A 17,155-nucleotide genomic window follows, 5' to 3' on the forward strand; every position below is an offset into this window, starting at 1 on the left:
TCTCTAGTTAAAACATAACTGTCTTGTGGTACCAAAGTTCAAGGAGATTTTACAGCTGTTTAAGAAGGATGATCTCAATTTTGAGGACTTCTTTCTTTAAGAGGATAAAAGGCACTCTAGCAAAATGCTGGGTTTACAGATTATTTACATTTTACATGTAAATTGTGGTGCATTAAGTAATTCTTGATGCAATATTTCTTGCATCACTTTGTTTCTGTAATGCTGACATTGTTGTATTTTTCCTTATCTATGCAAATAGTAATTTGAAAGTTTATACAAATAGACAAAAGCTGTATGGATTACTTGGTATGAACACAAAAGAAAATTGAAGTCATCTTATTTTCAGGATCAATACGGAAATTACGTTATTCAACATGTACTGGAGCACGGTCGTCCTGAAGACAAGAGTAAAATAGTTTCAGAAATAAGAGGAAAAGTTCTAGCTCTGAGTCAGCACAAATTTGCCAGGTATTGCACAGCCTTCATACATTAAAGGTTTGCTAACCTTTTAAACTTGTAGTATTGGATTTATTTATTGTGTTACAGAAATGGTATGATAAGATTTTTTTCTATTATGTAACTTGCCTCCTGAAATTTAACATTTTTGCAGAGTGGTATTTTTATACTAGATTTGCGAAAGGGAAAATGCTATTCTGTAGCAAAACAAAGAAGATTCCATGGGTTTATGGGGATGTTTTTTGTTAACTGTGTACAAGTGTGGGGAATGGGTTCCAAGTCTCCGTGTGAGGATCCCCAGAGCCAGGTGAAAGGCTCTGTTAGAACTTGTTTGATAGGCTGATGGCGATAAGGTGGGACTTCCTGACTGTCTCTCAGTCCAGCCAAGCAATTTACAAGTATAAAAAGGCTGGCCTTAAAGTGAAGGTTCAGCCTGACAAGGATTTTATGCATTAGGAAGTCTCAGAGATTATTATAGGATTCCTGAACTACTTTAAAATTAGAACCTGAAACTCATCCTTCTGTGTTTTTTGATGAAGTACAGATTATTTGTCTTTTGCTAAGGAAAACACACCTCAGAATTCATCCTAGATGATTGAGACTTTGTCATCAACATTAAGTAGAAACACGCTGTGACATAGAAGCATTTTTTTAAAAATTGATTGTATGCCAACTAGCAAGTTTATCTGGATTTTAGTTAGCCCAAACAGAACTGTTCATAATCATCTCCTTGAAATGTGCTTACTTTCTAAAGTACAAACTTAGGACCTGAACTGCTTTGCTATCTCACAAGCATTGATGGCCCTTCCAGCTCCTGAGTTACCTGAAAGATTTCCTCTACAAAAAGAAATATTTGACATGCTTCTGAAAAGTTTCTTTATTCAAAAAGCAGGAAGCCTTTTTTCTGTCTCTCTGTTGTGTCTTAAAAGGGCCCACAACTCAATAGATGTACTAGAATATATCTGCAACCTGAGGTCCAGTACATCTACTGTAGGTCCAGTGGAAAATCTTTCCTCCAGGATAAGTATCAGAAAATAACTTTTTTTTTTACTCGAGGAGTGTGTAATCCTTTAACTTCCTCAATTGTTACAGACTAAAACTTTGGAAAGCGGGATTTAAGTGCGCTCTTCAGTGGCATTAAGACACTTGAACTGTTCAGATAAATCAAAAATTGCCACTCAAAAGAATGTTTCATCTTAAGTCATAGAATGTATTTGTCTTATTTTTCAGCAATGTGGTAGAAAAATGTGTAACTCATGCATCTCGTGCTGAAAGAGCTCTACTTATTGATGAGGTCTGTTGCCAGAATGATGGTCCTCACAGTGCCTTATACACCATGATGAAGGACCAGTATGCCAACTATGTTGTCCAGAAGATGATTGATATGGCTGAACCTGCTCAGCGGAAGATTATAATGCACAAGGTATACTTGTATATAGTTTTGTTGGTTCAGGAAATATTATCTATACTAATTTTTCTGCTTGGAAATCCCTTTAGATGTAAAACTCACTAGTTCTGTAATCTAGAACTTGATGTATAAACATTAAATCCAGTGGAGCTTGATAAAGTAGAATATATTCAGGTGTCCAAGCACTGATCTAAAAATTTAAATCTGCAGAAAAGTTTCAAAAGTTGGATTTAATTTCTTCTCTTTATGCCAGCTTTTCTGTGAAAATACTGTTAATATGAAAATGTATTATCTGTCATCTTTATTAAGATAACAGAAGAAATACAAGTTTCTTTATTTACTGGTTGCTGGTATAAATCCATTCTACAGTTCCCTTAAAAGAGAATCCCACGCTTCCTAACATATGGACGCATTTTCTCCTTAAGAATATCCAAATGTGGACAAAAGTGCTATTGCCACAATGGCCCCAGGCTGTTTAACACAGGGTCTAGTATTATTCTGCAGGAGCTCTGCTTCTCCCAGTAACCAGCAGGGCACTCCCCCAAAAGGGCTGCCTCCCTCTTCCTGTGGCAGGTGTTTCAGTAGTTTGGTGAGTCAGAATGACCAATTTTATATCTTTCCAGAAACTCCAGAGTTTTGAAATACAGGCTTCTGACTGTTTTTTACCTAATACTTCTAAAATCTAGTAACCTCTAACTTAAAATCTTTGAGGGAGGAAAAAAAAATAATGGGTTTCTTCTTACAGATTCGACCCCACATCACAACTCTGCGTAAATATACCTATGGCAAACATATTCTGGCCAAGTTGGAAAAGTATTACCTGAAGAACAGTGCTGATCTGGGGCCAATTGGTGGACCACCAAATGGGATGCTGTAAAAGACAAAAAGAAATGGAAGAAAAATTGAATTGTGAATGATCAAAACATACAACTTAACTATAAATGTTCTGATTTTTTTAAATCTATTTATTGACTTTGTTCATCCATTTGTAAAATTTTTATTCTTGTGTATATTTTTGGGGAGTGAATTATTAAAAAAAAAAAATCTCCAGCCCTGAGACCTATCAGATTGGATGGCTGGCAAAGCACAGAATGCCTGTATATGATGTAATTGTATCAAAATAGCTGTCACATATTTTGTAAATTTTTACCTTGTAAAGTCACTGAAATAGTTTTTAAAGGGAAAAAGTACAGTATTCTTTTAATACACTGGCTTGCAATCTGGTAGGTCTACCCAGCATCATAGCACAACAGGTTTATAGAGTTGTATATAGAATTAATCCTTATTTTTCCCTTTTGTGTGAAGTCTTTTATACCAGATTAAAATTGATCAGCTGCATAAATATTATTTAACATGTTGAAAAGTTAAGTTGTATTTTGGTGGTTCACAACATACTATCCAAATAATAAACAGGGCACAGCAAATGAAAGGAGGGAATAACAAAACAATGGAAATGTTAAAAGACTAGCTTTCAACACTTGCTATGGATACAGTCTTTTCAAAAAGGTGCCCTGAGGTTTTCTCTAGCGATGTATTAAAAATAAGTGCTGTATATACTTATATATTTAATTGTTGTACAAGGTAGATGAATTAAAATGATGGTGGTACTTCCACTCAGTCAAGTACGCTGTGGAAAAGGAGTGAACCCTGTATTAACTTTACAGTCAGTTTTACAATGCAGGAAGAGTAGAGATTTGTATTTTTTTATTTTGCATATAGAATTGTAAGGATTTGAAAGTGTTGAGCATTTATTTTGCTTCCTCACTGTAGATGCAAAAATAGGTATTGATGAAAAGGGGCCACTGAAAAGTAAACTTGATAGCTCAACATTTAAGCATGATTGATTAAATACTCAGCTTTTTTGCTTCCTATAAATATATGCATTGTATACGTGTAGTTAATAGGTGTAAGTTTACAGTTTGAAAACAAATCTCTCGTTTCGATGTTTATTACAAGCCTTGCTAATTTAGTAGTGATGCTTACCTTGGTTGTACAGATGTACATTTGTAAACCTTCATGCTGTAAATGTAATTTGTTTTACCCCTTTTTGGGACAAAAATTTGCATTTTAGTGTATATTCATATCCCCATTCCCTTTCTCCCCCTGGCATATAGTGTTGTATAATGTAAATTTATTTCAGCAAATCAAGAGTGATTTTTTAAAATTCTATCTTTATATGGTTTCAGAAATATGAACCAGCTTTCTTTTTATCTATTGTGAGAAACATTATGTTTTGTTTATAACATAGCTGTTGATTCTGTTAATATGGACACTTTGGGAAATCAATCTGTTCAAATTTTAAGTCGAGTTAATAAGCATAGTAAGAAATGGACTGAAATATTTGGTTATCACAGAAACCAATGCTTCTTCCATCTTAATAAATGTGGCATGATTTTTTTGTACAGAAGAGTACTGTATTTTTGAATAGCCTTCTCCCAGCGTAAAGCAAATATGTATGATACTGTCAATTTTTTTCTCTGGACATATGACATTGTAACAGTAACATAAAGATGATGTACATTTACAAGCGGCCTTATGTACATTTCCCAATGATCTTTTTAAGGCAGAATTGTGACCATATGTGTATAATTAAAATCCTTTTTAATCCTTTGCCTATGGAAATATTTTGGAAAAAGCTTCCTTTGTATATTCAGTTTCTGAAAGATAAAGAAAGTGCTTTGTATGTTGTTGAAGTAAGTATTTTGTGTAAAGCATTCATTTGGATGGCTTACCCTAAAGTTTTGATCAACGAGAGAGTTTGAAAACAGTGTCTTGAGCATTGATCTAATAAAAGGCTGTTAGGGCAGGGGTCTGATCACAAGGAAAGAAAATAGTAGTGGTATAAACTTGTATAAGGAATTCTGTCATATTACTGTTTCTATCAGGTTTACATAAATCTCATTAAAGCATACATCTGAGGTGCTACTTTTTTTTTAATGGTAGCATTAACTCATTAATAGGCAAATGAGAAAGTTTGGTCTGAAACTTCCAGTTTCTGAATCTGTCATTTAGTGCCTGCGTTAAGCGATGTAGCAGGCCTAATTATTTTTAGTAAGCACAGTTCTAATTGCCAAGTAGTTTTTGCGTGGCAGTTCACAAAATTCCTCTCCAGAGGTACAAGCCCTGTCACTGGAGCCACAGCTTTCCTGTAGTCACACAAAGGATGACTTGAGCCACTTCCTTGGACGCATTAATTCTCCTCAGTGACTGTCTTTGCCCAGTGTACAAATGCTGTGTTATAATCCACCGAGCCAACATTCTCTTCAACATGTTGGACAGTAAGTTAGGCTTTCGGGGATGTCCGGGCAGAAACTGATAATGTCCCAGTACTTTGTAGCGCTCATGCCATGGTTGAATTCAAACAGTCCTATAACTATCATCCTTAGTGCTTTCAGTATCTTGAACATAATCTTCCACTTGCTCTCCTGAAATCATGTTGCACAAATTCTGTCTAGGAACAAGAAAATCACTGGTTTTCCTTTCAACTGTTTTAGGCTTTGGGTAGAACCACTAGACTTTTTGCTTGAGTATTGCTTTTTGATATAGATTGTTTATGGACCGGTTTGATTAGGTTTGACTCTGGGTGGCTCATATTGAATAATGTAATGTTCACATGTATATACTGTAAAAATCAAAATGAAAATGTGTGAATAACACTGTGTGAAATACATCTGGTCTTGTGTTTTTCCTGTAGGAAACCAGCCATTCTTTGTATTCTTAGTTGTGTGACTTGTTTGCTATCTGTGGAGCTCCACTTCAAAAAAGTACTAATTTCTAGTAATCTGTTGGGAATTAGCCAATTATTGAAGAACCTGTATTAGATGGTTAAGTTTCCAGAGGCCAATTTGAGCAGCTAAACCTTCATATTTTTTTTTACCAACAAAATCTTTACCAAAGTATAGTCAAGGTTACAGCCTGATGACCAGTTTCTTCATACACCTGTGGATCCAGGATGAGTTCTTGAGCATTTAAGAGATAGTTAACTGTCTGGCGTTGGAGCCACACTCATTTCTGTTACTGCCCAGGATTTCTTTTAAGGACCATTTTTAACTTAAGGTGTGGAGCAAAATGGTCTGCCCAGCTGCAGCGGAAGTGAGTCTGCTTTTTGGTGTTAAAATAACTCACCTAAGTGCCCCCTTATGGACAGAACCACCATAATATTGCCTCCATCACTGATAGATCCACTGATACTTTTTCATCAGAATATGGGGAAGGTTGAGGTTTCTGGGGGCATAATGTCTAGATGTTTTAGAGTGTTGATGGGAGAAACCTATTTAGTCACACTTCCCTCTGCTCTAAGGAACAGGTATTTGAGGAGATGCTTGTGACTCACTGTGTAGTAGCATGGTAATTAGGTTGATCTGTCAGTTTTGTTCCATGAGTATGTTTGATGTTCAACATTAATAACTAGGGAAATGGGTAAACAATGAGATGACAACAACTCCTACCATGTCATTCAGGGAAGTAAAGCTGAGAGAACAACTGCAAAAGCATTTTAAGATCTAGTGACTGGTCATTAAAATTGCAGATTGCATCTAATTCATGCACCTGGGAGAAAACCCAGAGCTAACTACAGAAGAGCAATTTGCTACTGAATGGTTGCCATCAGGTTGGCCACAGTGCTCTAATGCTGAATTTTGTACGGAGAGCATGGCTGGTCATCGTGTGTATCCCGAGAGTGGCAGATTGTTTTGTAGCTTTGTTCAATGATGACACAGTCCTGTGTTGCTATTTGAGGAAGGAAAGGGAAAAGCCACGTGCTGTATCTGATCTCAGCTGTCCCAGCCCTGGTCCCCAGCCCACAACAGGGTGGGAGGGTCTGTCAGTTTGCTAACACAGCACTTCTCATTGTACCAAGGTACTGGTAGCACTTGAAGTGATCCCAAGGTCTCATTAGTCTATGGGCAACACAGACATTTTAATGAGTGTGTGCTACAGCATTTATATTCTGCCTGAAGTGTTTTAATTTGAAGTATTCCCTGTGATTGTAAAGAGTATCAAAACACAGGCGCTACCTGTACCCAGAGATTACCAATTCAAGCACCTCTTGGCTTGGGGAGGAGGGAACTTGGTTCCTGTCAGGGATAACATACCCATCTCAGGGCTCTGCTTGGTTCCTTGAGGGCTAGTCTGCAGAACCGGGCTAGAGAGGTTTGGGAGGACGTAGCAAATGTAAATCCTGCTACCCAGGAAGAGACCATGTGAGTGATGCTGCAGAATGAGCCTGGGGTGTCAGCACTCCTGTGTGGCAGAGCAGCCCAGGCCTTCCCCACTCCGTCATCAGGAGGGGTTGGAAACCAGCACCTTTATTGGAAAGACCAGTCACAGGTCACCTCCTACCCTGCAGAAAGGACGGAAGCGTCAAGTGGTGATGGGACTCCAGAGCAGGTGCAGTACAGGGGCTTTTCCCAGCTGTGCAGTGCCTCTGTTAAGGAAGCAACTGCTTTATCCAAGAGAGTGAACCAAAACCCAAAGTTATGTATTAAGTTCAGAACATCAAGGCTATCGGGAACCTACCACCCTGGGTCAGGGGAAGACAGGAGGGAAGGCCACGTTTAGGGCTCTAATCCAGCTGCTGGTGTTCCTCAGGGAGGTGGTGCAGGAGTGTTTCCTCCATCGGCCCTCTAGACAGAGCCTGCTCCTTTTGCATGCTGGCTCTGTGGTTAGGGAACCTGCCTAGCAAATGAGATGCTTGAATTAGTTTCCTTTATCAGCCTCAGGGTTTTGAACCCACCTCCCTCACTTCACAGGAGTATGTGGTAACCACAAGGAGCTGGGCGGGTTCACTTTCTGCTCCTGAATTTGGGCTGGGCCTTTAGCACAGCTTGAACCATTCGTTGCATCACAAGCAGCACAAGATGGAGCATGACTCCTAAAGCATGCAGGTGGGAGTGGGTAGGTTCTGCTCTCGAGATCCTTGTCTCCACCTTGATTCTCCCAGACTCACTTAATGTAAATTACAGCTTGGGAGCAGCATTCCCCCATCATTAACAAATTGGAAACGCTCCAGAGGCTTTTTATATAGCAGCTGAAATGTACGAAGACCTATTCTAAAGACCCTCTTTCTTGCGTTAATAAGAACAAACATAGGAATAAAATGTTCCCCCTCTCACTGGCATTAGTACTCTGGGCACTAGAGGCTTTCTGCCTCTTCCTCCTCTGCTTGCACAGTACCTACCCACCCCTAAAGGAGCTAGGTCTGCAAACAAGAGTCAGGGGGCACGTTAGAGGCGACACAGCTGATTTACTAGACGGGACAGGGAGAAGCCCCTTACTGAGCTGAGTGGAGCAGCCCTAATGAGCTTCGTTGGAGCTTAAGACCTGCCTGGAGGGTTCAGATTTCCTGGCAGCCGTGCAGCACCGCAGCCCTTCCCCAGCTCTGCTGCCGGATCTTTTCCCAGCCGAGCCTAAGGGGGTGGGGAGGGAGAGAGCCCTTCACCAGCACAGCAGTGCTCGGGTGGTGGAGCTGGGGAACGCAGCCTGCTCGTCTGCCGATCACAGGGCAGGTTCACACTCTACAGTTTCACAGACGCTTTGGTTGCTGGCTACCACGTGGATTGTATCCACAGCAGCACGGAGTTGCCATGGTACTTGACCACTGCAGAGGAGCATCACCGGTGGGGACTGGTGAGGAATTAAGCCCGCTGAGGACTCTCTCCCTACAGGTCAAGTTTGCTGTGCCCTCTCAGGCTGCACGACTGCACCCTGCTCCTGTCAAAGGGCTTTTCACAGTGTTACGGAAGCAAAGCTGTTTCAGGTGTCACTTAAAATACCAAAATAAGATCACCAAAGATGTACAACTGCTTACTGAGGGCCAATGGAAACTCCAGGGAGTGTTCTGACAAGGGCAACACAGAGAGAGGTGGCAGAAAGCACCAGCCAGCCTGACCCGTGAGGGAGATGGTGACAGAAAGCACAATTCACAAGCTATATTCTCTTCTCCCATGAGCGCAAATACCCTATTCCTTGTCTACCTCATGAGAGCCAGAAGTTAGAGGTTCCCTGGTGGAAATTAAGACTTCTCTTTCCTCCCCTGTATAATCCTTATCTCCCTTTCCCTAAGAGAGCTGAAATACATCATTAGAAAGTATTTGCAACTCTCCCACCACCACCAGGATCAATCCAGGAGGAGAGGTTTCAGGAGACCATCTGCTTGTACAAGCTAGAACTTGGGGAAGGATTCAGGTCTGGTGGATCTGCCTCAGTGCTGTTCCCTGCTCCACACCTTTTGTATGTAAACTGTCTTCCAGAGGCTGGTACAACAATTGGAGCAATCACTTGTTAAGCAAGGATTACCAAGGGTTGAAGTTAGACTGAAGAGCTGAGGATGGACAAACTCAATGCAAGCCAGAGTCAATTCCAACACTGTGCACAGAGGGGTGGGATGAATGGAGCAGAGTTCACCACTGTCAGAGCTCCAGGCTATACACTGATCTCATTCAACTGGGCCATTTGGTGCTTAAAAAGCCTTTTTGTTTGAAAACTATCTTAAGAACTCCACAACTCACATGATGTCTCCTATTTCCTTGGAATGTCATGTGTCTCATGAGAACCAAGGGTTTGATTATTCATCCCAGTTTAGGAGTCATACAAGCTAGCATCCCACTAAGAAAAAGGGTCTCTTACCCAGCCCTACCCCGTGTGACACCCCCTCCACACGTGGGGAACCAAAAGCCCAGAGCTCTGATTAGGGCATTAAAGGTCACCCACTCCACACTTCTGTGAAGTGCTGCACGGCTCCCACTATCCACTTTGAGAAGGGATAGTCCCACAAGGGTCACGCAGCTACACTCCATCAGCAAGGCTATTGGGGAAACACCATCCCAGTTTGAAACCACTTCTGTTTGGGTGTAAGCACTTCCATGCAGGCACATACACCGGGAACAGATCCTGTTGCCTATTTAGGTACCTGGTGCCATTTGGGAGACCCTTGAGCATCCAAGGCAACCTGGACAGGGCAGGTGAACATCCTCTGGGAGCTTGCCTCTGCCTTCTACTCTAGAAGGACAACTAAGCTGGCACTGGACACCTTCATATAGACAATGGGTTTCTTCACCCATAAGGTACCAGAAACCAATAAGCAATGTTTTATAAATCAGTGGTTAAAAGGGAGAGGGAAGGGATGGAAGGCAGGAATAGGCCCAAAGGGTTTGTTGGGGGTGGGAGTGAGAACAGCTTTATGTAGCAGAATAGGATGGGATGAAAGATGGAGAAACAAAGCATATGCTTCACCACACACATGCTCAAACCTACTGTAACCACCATGTAATAAACAACCATAATGACTCTTTGGATTATAAATACTGGGAGAAGCGGAAGGGAGAAGAAGCACCTTGGGAACCCAGTGGTGTCTTTAGAAAATATTACTAAAAAGATCATTATGCACAGCAAAACCTTCATCCCAGGCCTCCCTGTAAAGTATAGCTAACTTCACAGTCACTTAAAAAGAAATCAAACTTCAAGAAGGAAACAAAAAAGCAGAAAAATGAAGCAGTTAAAATGTCTGTGTTCACCATGTCAGAGCTGGTGCTGCTCAGAGTGGGGTGGGCAGCATGCACACATGCCACGGAGAGCTTAAACCCAAGGTGAAACCCCAGCTCTCTCTCCCCCACAGAAAACCCACGTCACAGCCCAACTGAGGTTACAGCTCTTGCTCCCCTCCTTTCTTCTAGTTCCTCACCCGTAGATGTCCCCTCCTGTGCGCCTGGTCCCTGGCCATGCACCCTGCTTCCCACCTGGACAGATGTTCCCATGGTGGTGGTTAATCACCTCTAGGACGTGCTGATGGGCCGATGGCACAGGTTGGTCTCTGCTCCAGCCTCGCACCAGCTCCGCCCCTGTGGCACAGGAGCACAAACTTAGCTGGTGTAGGGGCTACACCAACCCCACTCCCAGGTGGAACTGGGCAAAGGCCTTCTAATGAATGCGTGAGAAGGTCTGGGATGAAGGATGAGACAGGATGGGTGGGGAATCAATGGGTGAATCAACGCTATGACAGCAAAAGCTGAGAGAGACTTGTACCGCCTGGAGGGATACGGCAGTGGAGTGACTGCACACAGCCCTGAGACAGCCAATATCTGCGGAAATGGGTAAGTGGCCTTGAAATGCTAAATGAAGGATGATAATTACAGCAAGATGCATCCTTCTGGTTAATGAGGAAGAAAACCTGTATGTTACATCATATCAAATTCACAGCATAGTCACAATTGGTAGGAAGAGTAAACAATAAAACCTGAAGTTAGCCCAAGAGTAGCATTCCTCAGAGACCCTCTGAGTCTGGGGTCCAGCTCACGTCAGCTTGATTAAAAGTAAAAGCCTGATAGTATTTTTCACAACACTGCAAATATTTGCTCTAACTGGTAGTTACTGAAATTGAACTAAAACCTCTGATGCAGCCTAACCTGGCTCTCATGGCTGCTCTGCTACAGCATCTGCTTCTTCCAACACCACATCTTTTTTGCATACGTAGGAGTATTAAACCTGCTTTGGCAGAATTCCTGGAGCTATACGTGCTTACTCAAATTCTCCATGTAGCAGAAACACCTAACCCAAGTCACTTGGCTGTTCAAAAGTGACAGTGTTGAAGCATACAGTTAATATGTTTCATCTGGACCGAACACTTCTGTATTTTGATTAAGTTCCTTCGTTTTCTCCTTCATTTTTAAATTTTAACCAGCAGTACAGCACTGGTTTGTGCAAAAACTGATAGCTAACTTCAAGAGTACACTGTATATTTGGTACAGTCAGAGAGAAACAGGCACCACATCCCACAAGGAGAACTTTTATTAAAAGTTCTATGTGAGTTATTCAAGCATCCAGGAGTCTCTATCCAGGACAGTAAAGGAATACACAGAGAAAATACAGGAGTCCTTTGATAAGAGATTATACCTCATTTGACCTGGAGTCCTCACCTCTCCCAGGCAAATAATGGGTCTCTGTGGGACTGCCAGAGCCAGCTGTAGGATTAAAACTATATTTTTATTCTCATGGCAGTCATGGAGGCACTAAAAAGGCGTGAAGTATCACAGCCCCTATTTTGCGGGATGGCAGGCAGCTGTGGAGGGTCCAACTTCTCATCCAGGATCAGAGGGTTTGCAGCTCAGGCGTCCAACCTGCAAGTCTTGGTCTCAGTGTTTCCCCAGTGAATGCACTGAAGAAAGCTCCTGTCCCTCATGTGAACACAGGATCAATGGAACCCCCCCTAGAAGAGCCAGGCTGACTGCCAGACAGAAAGTCAGCAAGTACCAAGAAGCAGGTGCCATGGAAATAGGGGGGGGTCTGTCCTCCCTGTGCTTCTTCCTTTTCCTCCAAAGCTCCCGGCCACCTGTCTGTATGTTCCTGGGAATCATGATACTCTTCTCCTCATGCTCATTTTTATGCCAGGGCAAAGCCCATTCCGTGCTCAGATTATTTAGGGTCACAGAGGTTGAGGGATCACACACTGCAAACCAGTGTTAGTCACTGCAAATGAGCTGTCCTGAGTTTACCACATGGGTAAGTGAATCACAGAAATGCAGGAGAGTCTCTCCCTGGGCAAGGAAAATAAAACAAATGAAAAAAAGTGGTTGTTCGTGTGAGTGCTTTGAGAAATACCTGTCTAGTCCATAAGCCCTGAGACTGGTGGGCCAAAATGGTTGAACAGTGAAAGTACCAGCTAGTATTATAACAAAAGACCTCATTAAGAGAGAGTGAGTCAGTCTTTTCTTGTGGGCAATATCCATGTAATTTCAGCCAAACCCCACGGAGGCTAATGGGAAACCCCTCTATAGATTTTGATGCACCAGCCCCCGAAATCCAGTTCTGAGGCTCTCTGTAATGAGCGTGCAGGATTCTACAAGGCCCTCACACACAGCATCAAAGAAATGCAGCTGGTTTTATTACAGCTGTTTATGAAAACTATCACAAAAGTGGCATGCCACTGCCAGCTGGGCTTCTGCCAAAGGAAGCTCTGCTAAATTAGGTTGAGAAATATTTGGTTAGTGGCACAGACACATTTTTATATAGTTTTCAATGTCCACCCAGAAGTTCTCATTAGCAGGACACAGGGAAAGGGGATGGAGGAGAAGACAAAAAGCCACCAAATTCTTGGGAGAGGCAGCCAAGCTGATTCAGTATAAAGCCAACACTGCAGCTACACTGACACTTGGACCATTAAACACCGCATTGTTTAAGCTGGAAAAAAAAACCGGAGTTTTTGCAAGAAGGCTTATTCTTGTCCAAATAAGCAAGGTCATCCCTTCCATCAGAGCATTACATGGGGGAGAAGAAAGGAGATCAGAGCAGACATCCCCTCAGGCTAACTTCACACTCCATGCCTTGGTGTGGGCCAGGGGGGAGCCTCCTTTGGTCTCTCACTTCCTGGGAGTGAAAGCCAGGAGGCAGATGGAGTAGCTCAGAGATGTCTGACTCACTGCAAAGGCAGCAGGACAGAACAAGCAAAATCAGATATCACTGTGCAAGCATACTGGGTGGGTTCAGGTGATCCTGCTATAAATCACAGTCAGCATTTGAAAGGGTCAGAATCAATTATTTCTACATCAGTGCAAAAGGACATCCAAACCAAACTGCACAGGATTCGCCAAGGCACAGGAGGAGGTGGGAAGGGAGTTAAGTGTATTCTGCACCACCACCCTGAACACAGAGTGATGCTCTTGGGAATGAGGGACCGAAGTGTCTGGGCACCCAGAAGATGAGCCAGCATGGTGACTGGATGCCGAATGTTGCAGACTGGCAGACAAGCTTTGGTAACGCAAGGTTGAAGGTTCAGCCTGATTCCTCTGCAGACTTGTTCTTACACTCGGTATTAAGGAATGGGCAGATTGCTCTTTTGTTACTGCATGGAGTTAGAAAGAGGAGGATGTGGTGTGAGCCATGGGTAACAGAGGCACTGGCCAGAGAGACTTCAAAGGGGAAGGAGCAGAGAAGCTTCAGGCTACCAGGGAATGAAACTGCAAACCTTCCTGGTCTCTGCAGTCTCCAAATACACCACCACCAACATTCTCCTAACTTCATCCTGGCCCTCCCAGGACAAACAATCTTTCCTCTTCCATCCCCAGGTTTTAGGCCACCGATCAAGACCTTTCGTGGCCAGCTTACCATTCTGAGGCACCATCCATGGGAAAAACCCAGACAATGAAGGGAATGTCAGTAATTCAAGCCCTTACCAGACACCATCACTTGTTTCGGGTGCATCTGCCACCTCACGCCAGCCAGCTTCTGGAGCAGGCTCAATCTGAATGCATTTAACATCCTGTAACTACCCCATGCATCAGAAGGCAACCTCCTTCCTCTCTGTCCTGTTCAGCAATCGCCACACAGATTCAGGGCTTTCACTCAAAGCCTTGTCTAAATGTTATAACCGAGAAGTGGAGTACACAAGGAGCTGTGGGTTTCCCATTCTTATAAGCCCCTTTTAGTTAACTGAGCTACTGAATAGTGGGGGGAAAAGAAAGTTTTCCCTCTGGCGCAAAAGCAACAACTGAGAAATCAGCAGTCATCAGCAGGGAAGCCACCACTCTGAAGCCAACCAGAGACAGCACCCATTAGCAATGAGCTGTCAACTCCACCACCCCAGTAGGCAGGCAACTGCCTGTACACTGAGAGCAATCTCAATATTTGCATATACTCTAACCTCCCACCATGTATTAGGGAATGTACTCCCCTTCTCCATCCCAAGGTGTCAGGCTGTAACATCCTCAAACAAGTTTGTCAGCAGGTGAAGTCACTGAGATGTGATGTGTGAACCTATCCAGCTTGATGCCACGGGTATGACCCAGCCCGTCATAAGGACCTCAGAACAGAATCAGCTTTTTCTAACCCCACCCCATCTGGTCACAGACCATTAATAAACCATCTAAGGACACATGGCACCTGAGTTCAGAAGAGGCAGTCATCTGCTCTGCAGGCTCCACCGCTGCTGGTGGGCAAATACGAGGTGAGGACACACAGTGACAGTGGCCACATCCTCACACACTACTGTGGGTCGGTCTGACAACTGGAAAGTCAGGCAGGCAGCGCCTGCTGCTGCGTTATGCTCACATTCATCAGGGATAAAGAATGATGGCTTCTGCTGCAGAACGCAATGAAGAATGGTGGCAGTTGCCCAAAAGCAGGAGTTGCCGTCCCTGCTCCCCCCTTGCCTCTGGTGGTGGCGGAAGCAGAGGGCTGGATTCCTTCCCTGGCTGTGTTTCCCCTCTTCCCATGGCAGGACACAGTTCAAACCAGCCCCTTATCCCTGGGGAGCCTGAGTTCAATTGGACTACACTGCTGGAAGCCCTTGATCCAGTTCTGGGAAATCCCCACAGCTCCACTGTACTGGGCAGAGGCAACCAACTCCTATCATCCCCTGAGCTCAGGGCTGCCAAGAAACTCCTTTCCATACAAGTCTCATCTGGCTTTTCAGCATGGAGCTCTTTTGACTGAAACCACAATACTTAGCATGCTTCAATGATCAAGCAGAGGGCACGGGAATGTCACTGAAAACACTTGGCTTCCAAACGCAGCATTGTTCTTCCCTTACCCCATTCACAGATCCCAACCAGAACATCCTGATCAAGCGCTAAATGTTTTCTAGCAAATCCAGCAAGAAGTACCACAGTGCTATTTGATCTACCATCTCCCCAAACATATGTGTGCCCATGCTGGCATGAAGCCCCTGTCGCACAACCCTACCAGTGCCTCACCACTGCTCCCAGGAGTGGAAGTGCTCCTTGTGGAAGTGTTTCCCCCCTCCTCTGTGGCTGTAAGGGTCCATCAGATGCAGCCTTGGCCAAACTGGCCCCTGCTACACCCGAAATCAGCCGAGAGGTTGGCTGACCAGCCATGCCCACTGTGCATTTCCCGATTCCCAGTGATGCCATTACAGCTGGATGTCACAACCTGCCCACCAAGCCCAGGCAACATTTTCAGCCTCACGCTCTGCAGGCTCCAGCGCCAAGCATCTCTGTCCCAAACCCCATCCCAAAAGTCTCATCTCCAGTGTTCTGGTTGTGTTAGGTTCAATACGTGGCTCGGAAAGGCCGCTCTCCCCCCACCCCTCAGCAGCAGCCTCCTCTCCCACCCAGGAGCGGCTGCTCTGGCACAGCCACTCACCAGGCACCCCTGTGCCCGCATGACTTTTATTTTGCATCCTTTGCCCACTCCGTCTCGCCTTTCCGCCCAGCCTCCCCGTGCGCCAGCAGCCACCTTGGCTGTGTGGCCCCACAGGCACCATCTTCTGCCCATCAGCCCCATCCTGGGGAGGAGAACATGGTGGCCATAGCCCATGCGAGGGAAAGGCGTCGTGCTAGGAGTCATTCCTAGGAAGGCTGCATGAGTAATTTAAGAGAGGGGGAAAGAAAGCGAGCTAATTAAAGACATGTGATAAAATCACAACAGTTTTAGCCACACTGAATATCCAATTAGGTCTATTAAGCCTTTGGGCCACAGCTGTGGGAGGGGATCCTGGGTCTGGCAGAGGTGGGCCAACACGCACCAAGAGCCTCCTGAGCAACTCGGAAGCACCAGTTATGGCTCTTTTTTGGGTGCCCCCCACCCCAGCAGTCCTGGGGCAGCACAGGCCATCCCTGCAGGCTTGGCCGTATCCCTTATCCATCCAGCTGCTCCACGGACATGCGGTGCCCATCACTCATGCAGCCAATGTGTGCAGAAGCAGTATTAATTCTTTAAAACTGCCTTTTTTTAAAAAAATAATGTTTGTGCACACATTCAGTTGCATTGTTTATAGCAAACACTTCAACATGTGCTGGCACACAGACAGGAGGAAAACAAAAAAAAAACCAAAAAAAAAGGACAACTGAATTGACTGGAAGCAAACAGGAACTCCAGCCCTGGCCCTGTAAGCAGGGTAATAACATTCAGCCCGTGGTATATTTTTTGCGGGATGGTTGCCTGCCTCAGTTTTTGGTATCTACGGTGAGATGTGCAGAGACCAACCCGCAGCAGCGCTGAAGAGCTCTAAAGTTGTTTTTAACTCGAGAAGATGGGGCAATTTGCAGGAGGGCGCTTCTTTTCAAGCAGCACTTTTTGTCGCAGACCTCTCGCAGCGCTTTACACCGCCAGAAAACCTGCTCCGAGCAGCACAAAAATCGGATGCAACGAAGGGCCGGGCCGAGAGCGCGGGGCCAGTCCCGGGGATCCGCGGGCAGGAGGGGGGAGGAAGGACACCCCCAAACCCCTTATTTTTTCGGGGAGAACCCCCCCGCCGGCGGTGATCGGAAGCCTCGGCGCAGACGGGCTGTCCCGGGAGCGGGGCCGACCGGGGAGGGGGGACCGGAGCGGCGGGAGCCCCCA

General features: G+C 44.5%; 1 protein-coding gene across 6 annotated transcripts in view; it reads left to right on the top strand.

The window, feature by feature from the left end:
- Positions 1 to 5,532, top strand: part of PUM2 (pumilio RNA binding family member 2) — a 46,909-nt gene extending 41,377 nt beyond the window's left edge. For all 6 annotated transcript variants that reach the window (XM_026844033.1, XM_026844036.1, XM_026844038.1 and 3 more), the window contains 3 exons: positions 347 to 468; positions 1,687 to 1,879; positions 2,610 to 5,532. In XM_026844033.1, the coding sequence (XP_026699834.1) occupies positions 347 to 468; positions 1,687 to 1,879; positions 2,610 to 2,741 (447 nt within the window). In that variant the 3' untranslated portion in view covers positions 2,742 to 5,532. The remainder of the gene's footprint in view (positions 1 to 346; positions 469 to 1,686; positions 1,880 to 2,609) is intronic.
- The last annotated feature ends 11,623 nt before the right edge of the window (positions 5,533 to 17,155 follow it).

This window comes from Athene cunicularia (assembly GCF_003259725.1).
Source record: "Athene cunicularia isolate RWA chromosome 3 unlocalized genomic scaffold, athCun1 chr3_part1, whole genome shotgun sequence".
NCBI classification, from domain to species: Eukaryota; Metazoa; Chordata; class Aves; order Strigiformes; family Strigidae; genus Athene; species Athene cunicularia.